The sequence below is a fragment of the Microtus ochrogaster genome, unplaced genomic scaffold, assembly GCF_000317375.1.
Source record: "Microtus ochrogaster isolate Prairie Vole_2 unplaced genomic scaffold, MicOch1.0 UNK78, whole genome shotgun sequence".
NCBI classification, from domain to species: Eukaryota; Metazoa; Chordata; class Mammalia; order Rodentia; family Cricetidae; genus Microtus; species Microtus ochrogaster.
The window spans coordinates 1,139,977-1,150,112 of record NW_004949176.1 but is presented as its reverse complement, the minus strand read 5'-3'; the positions used below and the strand labels follow the sequence as shown (position 1 = coordinate 1,150,112).

Genomic DNA, 10,136 nt, shown 5'->3' with positions numbered 1-10,136 from the left:
ATATATAAATTCTTCATATGAGAGAAAACATGACTAAATACGTATTGTGTTTATATACTGAATTCCCTTTACCCATTCACCTGTTGAAGGGCACCTAGGCAGGTTTCATGTCTTATGTACTGTGCTTCCTGCTGTGTGTGTGTGTGTGTGTGTGCGCGCGCGTACATGCCAGTACTGTGCTATTTTGGATCAATCATCATGGATCTATAGGTCAATTTGATATCAGGTATTGTGATGATTTTAGCATTGATCTTTCTGCTTAGGATTAGGTTATTTAGATCTTTAGTGTGTCCATGGGAATTTTCTAATTGTTTTCCGATTCTGTGAAGAATGCTGTTTTTAATTTTGATGGAGATTGTGTCAAATTTGTAGTTTGTTGTTAGCTATTTTCACAATGTAAATTTTGCATACCGATGGATTTGAGAGGTCTTTGCATACTCTCTCAATTTCTTTGTTTAGTGTTTTAAAGTTTTGATTGTAAAGGTATCTCATCTGCTTGGAAAGATTTATCTCTAAATATATTTAAGCTGTTGAGAATGGGATTCTTTCCTTGGTTTCTTTCCCTGCAAGTTTGTCACTGATGTATAGAAATACTAGTAATTTTTAAATGTTGGTTTTGTAACCTACTTTGAAAAAGTGTTTATAAGATCTTTGTGTGTAGAAGGACAGCCTTGTTTTCTTGTTATGTTAGAGGAAACACTGTAAGGTTTTCCCCACTTAGTATGATGTTAGCTGTAAATTTGTTGTATGTTTCCTTTATCTTAATTTCTCAGGGCTTTCCTCATGAAGAAATACTGAACTTTGTACGCGGTTTGTCCTGCTTCTATTTGAGATTATGATAAGATTTCTAACCCTAAGTCTATTCATGTTATGTGTCACAAAGCATTCATTTGTATATGCCAAAACATCCACCCTTAGATGCCTAGGATGGAACCAGCTGAACATGGTTCATGTTCTTCATGTGTCATTGGATTTGGTTTGCAAGTGTTTCATTGAGAATGTTCACATCTGTGTTCTTTGAGGTAATCAGTATATAGTTGTTATGTCTTTGTCTGATCTTTAACATCACAGAATGAGCTTGGTAGTGTTTCATCCCTTTCTATTTTATACACCAGGTCAAAGATGTGAGACTTTTTAAAATATTACCAAATAGCCCCAGTCAACTTTCCAGTAATCCGTTGGTGAGAATACATGCTCATTTCCTATGCTTCATGGGGAACTATTATTTGATACTTTTTAAGATCATATGGTTGACTAAAATTCTTACTATGTTTACAGTTTTAGTCAATTCAAATACTTTCTCAAGGCATTTTAAATTTTTCTAAATCTTCTGTAGAAGTCCCTCTTTGTTTTTGATAAATATGAGTTTGAGATATAAGAACTTTATGTGCATTTTCTGCAATCACAGACTTGATGAAGAGAACTTTTGTTAAGTTTTATGATGATGTTTTTAAAAATTTGTCATTTGTATGATGTAACTTTACCCTGTAGTTATAATGTTGTTTAAGAGAACAGACATTGATTCCTTTATGTAGTTGGTTAGTGGTTTGGAGCAGGAGTATAAGAATTAGATATCTGCCCATTTGACTGCCATATCGCACCTGCAGTTTAGGTGGTAGTATACAGACAATAAAAAGGAAATGGTGCTGGAAAGTGCTTCAGGTTTTTCATCTCACAATCTCTGTGGGTCCCACATGAAAATAATTGGCTGTCTGGTTTAATCTAAAAAAGTCTTATGTGTATGAATAAGAAAATGAAGATTTCCAGAACTCTTGAAATCTGCCTATAAACCCAAAAGCATACATTTTAGAGACTCTTCGGGGGTTCTGACACAGGTAATTGAATGGCTCACATTTTTAGCAATTCTCACTTAAAAGAGAGTGATTTGATACCTAGGACATCTTGAGAGTTAATTGAACTTTATTTGTTGTATCATACAGTTTATTACCTAATAATATAGCACTTACTAAATGCCATTCTAAATAGGTATTCATCTAAGCCTGTTGTTAAAACACTCAGTAAAGTGGAATATAGGCATGAGTACAGCCAGTTATGTTAATCAGGCAGCTCCAGTTCTTTACAGACTTCTTCCTTTTATATAATTGAACTTTGCTTCCCTTTTAATTCCGTAGAAGGGAGCAATTACAGATTAAATTTAATTCTTTGAAGATGACTTTATCTTCTTTTCTCTTAAGTCCTTTTTATAATTGATTTGTGTTTTTGTGTTCACATGTCACAGTATATATGTGCATTTAGAGATCAGAAGGGATCTTACAAGAGTAGGTTATCTCCTTCCACTGTGTGGGTTCTGAGACCAAACTCATTAGGAATTATGTCAGGGACTGTACAATTCTTTATATTTATTCTTCCAAGCCTATGTTAACTTAAAAGAATATGAATGCAAAGAACAGTGTGTTTAAATTTTTATTTTAATTTCTGAGAGGTTTCAGAGTCTTCAATAGGAGATTTAGACTTAAATAAAGGGCAAGAAGCATGCATAACCAGTCCCTTGTTAGGATCTATCCCAAGCATCATTGTCTCAATTCTAGTTTCTCTGCAAGATTGTCTGACAAGTTGCCAAACTCCCACCCTTTCCCTGGCTGCCACTAGGATGCCAGACTTTTCAAGTTTCTTGGGGTGCATCTAAATTTTAGTAGTTTGATAGCCAAAGTGAGCTATGATAGAGACACATTTGGGTCTCTTGAGAATGCCTTCACTCCTTTCAACAATATTGTGTGAATACAAAGAAAGCTTTTATTACTGTTCATGTTAACCAAAAATGGTCATTCTATAATTACTTTGTGTCCTTAAATTGGAACATTGTGGTTCCATAACAGCTATAATTTGTGCTCATTAGGTATAAAAAAATGATTTGACTTTCACCAACAATTAGATGCTGATTTCATGCAAAAGCCTAAAAATCAAGACAGAGTGAACAGGTTCTTTCTGGCAGAACTCTGTAAAAAGTACCATTTCTTTGTGGTTTAGTACCGGTTCTTTGCAATTTTTTTTAATTTGTTTTTTATTTTTTGTATGTGAGTGTTTTGCCTGCATGTGTGTCTATGTACCATGGGCCTGCAGTGCTTGGAGAAGCCAGAAAAAGTCATCAGATCTTATAGTACTGAAGTTACAGAAAGTTGTAAGCTGCTATGTGGATGCTGGGAATCAAACTCTGGTCCTCTGGAAGAACAGCCAGTGTTCTTAACCCCTGGGCATTCTCCAGTCCCTGGTTCTTAACACCCCCCGCCCCATGCTCCAGTCCCTGGTTCTTTACTTTTAGTCACTATTGCTTTTTTCCTTTTTGATCATTCCTCGATGGAAATTTTGTCATTACCTTGTCCTGATTCTGGTCAAATATATGGAAATAAGTGCTAAGAGGATAGATGTGGGGTAGAGAAAATTAAGAGAAGTGAGCTTTAGGGTATTTGCAGGTTACCCGCAACACGATTAATAAAAGCTCAGAGAGGAAGATTGAGCTGAAACCTGAAACCTGAAAAGCAAAACAGCCAGCCACTGGCTCTTACCTCAGTCTCAGTCCAAAATGACAATCCTGCCTCCAGGAATCTCAGAATAAGACTGAGCCCGAGAGCTTCCATTTTATAATCCTTTCTCCGGCTGGGATTAAAGGCATGCCCTGCCCAGTTTCTATGGCAAACTAGTGTGGCTACTAGGATTAAAGGTGTATGGCAGTGGTCTGTATGGCTGATCTTCAGGCAAGCTTAATGGTTAAAAAACAAATGAAATGTGGGATAGAGAAAATTAGAAGAGAAGTAAGCTTTGGAGTATTTATAGTTAGCCTATTCCCATTGTATACCTTTTTTAGCACAATCTTTTCTTTTGACCTTAAATTTCTGAGTATGTTTTGTCTTTGCTTTTTAGGTGATGGGAATTGCAGTGACACTAGAGGCTTAGAAATCGCAATAAACCAACGCGTTGATGATGCGCTCACTTCAAAACTTCCCATGTTTTACTTGATCAACAGACCTCACATTAGCTTAGTGCCCACTGCATATCCTCTGCAAATAAACTTGGACCACAAATCACTCAGTCTGAACTGGGCACAAGGGGACAATTCTTTGGAGATTGTGGATGGCCTAAGTGGGAAGATCACTGAAAGGTTAGAATTGCTACTTTCTCTAAAATCATATATTATGCACAAGAAGGCTTTTTATTGAAATTTTATTCTTAACAATTCTGTACATTATTTACTGGATTCTGAACAATTGTATTGAGTGTGGCCAGGTTTCCAACATCATATTCATTATAACTTTCTTTTTGAATAATACAAGCTTACAAAGTTATATAGTAAATGGTGAAGCCAGCATTCAAACCCAAGGAATCTGGCTTTACACTTGTGTTTGTTAAAATATTAGAATCATAGAATTGGTTCTACTAAATCTAAATTTCTGGATCTGGGGTTAGGAAGCTGCGTTTTTCACATTCTGTTCCAAATATTACGAACACACAAGTGTAAGAACTATTCTATTATACCATGTGGTCACCCATGTCCTAAGGATTTCAAACTGGAACCCTAATATAGACATTTTATTTCCAAAGGCTTTATTGTTAATCATAATATTCTGTGCCTTTTGGATATTTCTTTGTGATATTCATGTAATTCATTATTGAATAAAATGAAAACCTAGTAATGGCTATATATATATATATATATATTTTTTTTTTTTTTGGTTTTTCGAGACAGGGTTTCTCTGTGGCTTTGGAGCCTGTCCTGGAACTAGCTCTGTAGACCAGGCTGGTCTCGAACTCACAGAGATCCGCCTGCCTCTGCCTCCCGAGTGCTGGGATTAAAGGCTATATATTTTTTAAATGAGCAATGAGTAATGCTGCTAATAGCTTACTTCCCATGGAGACATTTTTCCCTTTGTTACTATAGCCATGGAAAGTTATCTAGGATCTAGTAAATAACCCTTACTCATGCTCATACAAGCAGACCTGAGTAAACCCAGGATTCCTTTAGGGTGGCTTTTTTTCAAATTTACAGACTTTAAATATCTTCCTCTTCAAAGGACATTTAATCAAGACCAATGCAACTCTTTTTTGGCATGAACATCATCAAGTCTTGGGGTAATATGCAGGATAGTGTCAAGAATAATACAGATTGTAGCACAACAAATATATTGTCTGGTTTTGGATTATAAATAGATTCAGCCTTGCCTTACACATACACAAATATAAGATATTTTAAAACTCAGAAAATAATGGCATGACAAAATAGAGTAAAGAATGTGAAACTAGTTTAATTTCTTACTATGGTCTAGTATTTGCAAATAATTACAAATAAGGCAGTGGGTGTGTCCAGCTCTAGACTGTGAGTTTTAGCCCCAAAGAATCAGTGAAGCAATTAAAGTCTGCTGTTGCTAGCCCTGTAACTCTGGCCCCAGGAGAAAGAAGCAGGGAGGCTCCTGAGTTAGACTAGCCCAGGCTTCTAGCAAATTAGTTGTTTGAGCTGTATCTCAAAGACTCTATCATAAAATAAAATATTTTTAAAGTCATGGTCTCATTATCTAATCCTGGCCTGGAACTTAGCAATTCATTGGCCTCTGCCTCCAGAGTGCTGAGGTTAAAGGGTGTGTGCCACCATACCCAAATTCCCAAAAAGGTCTTAAATTTTTTTTAGTTGAGTTATGTACATATCACATTTTCATTACCCATTCTTCTCTTAGGGGAGTTTAGGTTTAGGTTGTTTCCTGGATGTTGCAAATAGAGCAGCAATGAACATGACTGTATCTGTGGAGTAGGAGGGTGCCAAGCCCTTTAGATATAAACCCAGGAGTGATACAGTGTGTCATATGGTAGGTTGGTTGAGTCTGATGATTTTCATTACTGATGTCCACAGTGAGTTCATCAATTTGCATTCCCATCCAAAGTTATTAAGGGTTCTGCTTTCTCCACAGCTTTCTCAGCCTTTGTTGTAAGTTGTTTTGTTTAAATTAGCCATTCTGCCTGGAGTGGGATGAAATCCCAGAGTTCCTATCTGTTAAGGATATTGAACATTTTTTGAGGTATTTCTTAACCAGTTTTTTTTTTCTTACTGAAAACTCCCTAGCCCATTTTTTAAAATTGGGTCATTAGTTTCCTTGATTCTTGTTTTGTTTTGTTCTTGTTTGTTTGAGTTTTGTATATTCTGGGTATTAATCTTTTGCTGATGTATAGCTGGAAAAGACTTTCTCCCATTTTATGGGTTTCTTCTTTAGTCACTTGGTTGTTTCCTTATCTGTGCAGGTGCCTTTTAGTTTTATGAGGTCCCACTTGTCAGTCATTCACGTTGATAGCTCAGCAAATGGAGTCTTATCCAAAAGTTATTTTCTATACCTGTATCTTATAGTATATTCCCTACATATTCCATTGGCAGTTTTAGTGTTTCAGGTTTCAGATTGAGATCTTTGACCCACCTGAATCTAATTTTTGTGCTGCATGATAGATAAAGGTCTAATTTCATTTTTCTGCATGTGGACATTCAGTTTTCCCAGTACCATTTGTTGAAGATTCTGTCTTCAGTGGATGTGTTTTACCTCTTTGTCAAATATCACATGGCTGTAGTTAGAGCATGCACATACACACACAATAATAATAATAACAATAATAATAATAATAAGCTATCAGCTTGAGATGGTGACATAGGAGGGCCTTAGGGAAGGAAAAGGAAGAGGGAGGACATTCTACACAGAGAAACCCTATTCTGGAAAAGACAAAAAATGAGGTGAAGGAAGGAAAGAAGGAAAAGGAAGAAAGAACATCTGAGTGCTGGGAAAATGGCTTAATGACCAAGAGCAGTTGCTGATTTTACAGAGGATGGGAGTTTGAATCTCAGCACCCACATGGGGTGGCTCACCACCACCTGTAACTCCAACTCCAGATGATTTGACTCCCGTATCTGGATTCCAAGGCTCCTTAACATGCACATGTACATATGTACATATATTAATATACACATACAGACATACACATATAAATAAAATTTTTAAGAGTATCCAACTGTGTGTGTGTGTGTGTGTGTGTGTGTGTGTGTGTGTGTGTGTGTGTGTGTGTGTGTGTTTTAAAACAGAGTCTCCATATAGGTTAACCTCAGGTTTTCAGTTACCTTGTCTCAGCCTGCTAAGTGTTAGGGGTACAGGCATGGATCACCATATCGGTTAGGAATCCACCAATCCTTGCATGAAGCAGATGTATCTTGCATCATGAAACATGTTGAAAGATTATTTCTTTCCCAACATACACACAAAACTTACAAAGAACACTTGCTGATAATCAAAACTGCAACAAAATAATTGACAGCATATTAAAACACATAGATATTGCATACAACAGTACTAATTGAAGTTTTTCCACAAGTGTAAATGTTATTTGCTTTTTTTCCCCCTCTTTTGGGCCTTGCAGGGGCTGCCACCCAGCTACCAAATAAATCATACATGGAGACTTATTATTACTTATGAATGTCTGGCCTTAGCTTAGCCTGTTTCTAACCAGCTTTTCTTAAATTATCCCAACTATCTTCTGCCTCTGGGCCTTTCCCTTTCTCTATTTCTGCATACCTTTCTTACTTCTTACTCCACGGCTTCCTGTGTAACTGGTGGTCTGGTCCTTGAGTCCTCCTCTCCTCCTCCTCTCCTTTCTTGACTCTCTACTCTCCTTTCTCCTTTTATTTATTCTCTCTGTCTGCCAGAAACCTCTTTTCTCCTGCCTCACTATTGGCCCTTCAGCTCTTTATTAGACCATCAGGTGTTTTAGACAGGCAAAGAATCACAGCTTCACAGAGTTAAACAAATGCAACATAAAAGAATGCAACACATCTTTGTATCATTAAACAGGTATTCAACAACATAAACAAATTAACACACCTTAAAATAGTATTCTACAACATGTAAATGTGGTAGTAGAGATGACACCAAATTAGAAATTTATATTTATCACAATTATTCCTATGATCGCTCTGCTAGAGCACATAACAAGGACCTACTAAGGAGTAACCGTAAAAAGGAGAGTAGTAGGTGGTTTGTTGAAGAGTACAATACAGCTTTATTGACTCAGAACACTATCATGATTGGTGAGGAAATGTCAGGGTGATGCTTGCTGTTACTGCTGTACATAACATCAATATGTTGAATAAAAAAAAGTAGACATAAAATACGGGGGAATGGAGGTAAAACAACCACTGTTATTTTTATAGATTGAAGCCAGTACCTCACAAACACTAGGCACATGTTCTGCTGTGTTCCTCAGTTCTGCTAAAAAGCCCAAGAAATTTACGGAAAATCTACCAATACTATCATGGTAGGAAATTAATATACAGAGATGAATAGATTTTGTATACATGAGTGCATGCTAACATTTGCTACATATAAACTACCTCAAATTCAGTGATTTAAAGCAACACTATATTACTGTTTCTCAATAAATGTTTGGATCAGCTGAGCAGTTCTTCTGGATCTAGTTAGAACTCCTGCAGGCATCTGGAATCAGGTGTGGGTCAAATAAAATGTCACTTTGGTTGATCTCTTAGAGGAATAACTGTCCTTTACCCGTTAGGGTAGTCACAGCACTCTTACCTGAACATGAAGGGGTCTCAAGAGAAGAACGCAGGGTTCCCCTGAAACATAGACTCTGAACTTGTACATTTTCTCTTTGTGGCACCATAACAAATCACAAGGCTAGCACATGTTCTAGGGGGCGTCTGCCTCTGAAAAGCTACATGGAAACCAGAAGAATCGAGGATTTTTACAGTTTTAATCATCTGTCACCAAGAACAGCTAATATGAGGGGGAAGTTGCTAAGTGCAAAGGTTTGTGATCTGTTACAACAGACGAATAATGTATTCATGTGCGTGCACACACATATGCATGGATGGATGGTTTCAAAGTAGTGTTTTCTAAATTACAGTTTGCTTGCAGAGAATGCATTGTACAATTTCAGGAGATGTGATACATGTATCCATCCAGGTCACCTATTACTCTAGTCAAAATTCAGTGGCTGTCACCACTCCAGAAGGTATTTCTACACTCCCTTTCTTCAATCATAGGAGAATAACTCTTTTAATTTGTATTACCATAGATTAATTTTCTTTAAATAATAGGAATATTCAAATACAAACATTGTTTTAACTTTTGATGCAGTACAGTAATAAGTTAAACTAATTTAAGTTATATTAACTTCTGACACCAGTTAAGTAACTCAAATTGCTTCTTATCTAAAATAGAGCTTCAGTACATGCATTCTTCTTCCTAATCAGGATCATAAATGTCTATGAACTGCCTTTAATCCCTACAATTGCCAGCATAAATCATTAACTATGATTATTGCATGTTTTATTCCTTTCAATTTTAGTTCCCCATTTAAAAGTGGTTTATCAATGGCAAGTCGGCTTTGTAAGGCTGCAATGTTAAGTCGATTTAATCTGCTTGCCAAGGAAGCTAAAACAGATGATTTACTTGAAGCTCGTACGTACCATGCAGCTAAGGTAAGGTGACCATAGAAATGTAGCTAAAGACAGTAATGTGGTGAATCTATAGAGACAACAAAAATTGTTTAAGTAGTTCTGGATATAACATATTATCAAACTTATTCTGACAATATTGCTTAGCACCTTTTTGTTATACCCATAGATACAAAGGTTATAAAACTTTTTACTGTGCATGGCATTATTAACTAGAGAATGTTAAGTCTTACAATAATACATTGCTCAAAGTAAGTTTAATTCCAGACTCTAATTTAAACGTGACTTAGTAGATAATACAGATTATTTTCTTCCTAAACAAATTTTTGGGGGTGGGAGGGATAGATTAATAGTTATGATTGCTTATATGGCAGAATGGTATTAGCGCATACCTTTAATCCCAGAAACTAGTTCTAGGACAGGCTCCAAAGCTACACAGAGAAACCCTGTCTTGAAAAACAAAGCAAAACAAAAAAGATTGCTTGCACATGCAAGGCAAGCACTAAGCTAAAGTCATAGCACATACTGGATTTTATTTTTCTACTTTCATCTAATATGACATGTCAACTACAAGCCTGTATGCATGTTCCCACCTACAGTCATATCAACTACAAACCTGTGCACACATCCACACCTACAGTCATATCAACTACAAACCTGTGCACAATTCACACCAACAGTCATA

At 36.4% G+C, this 10,136-nt stretch overlaps 1 protein-coding gene across 1 annotated transcript in view; it reads left to right on the top strand.

The window, feature by feature from the left end:
* Positions 1-10,136, top strand: part of Adad1 (adenosine deaminase domain containing 1) — a 41,421-nt gene that overhangs the window by 25,058 nt on the left and 6,227 nt on the right. Inside the window, exons 10-11 of the mRNA XM_005370391.2 lie at positions 3,880-4,117; positions 9,343-9,475. Coding sequence (XP_005370448.1) covers positions 3,880-4,117; positions 9,343-9,475 — 371 coding nt within the window. The remainder of the gene's footprint in view (positions 1-3,879; positions 4,118-9,342; positions 9,476-10,136) is intronic.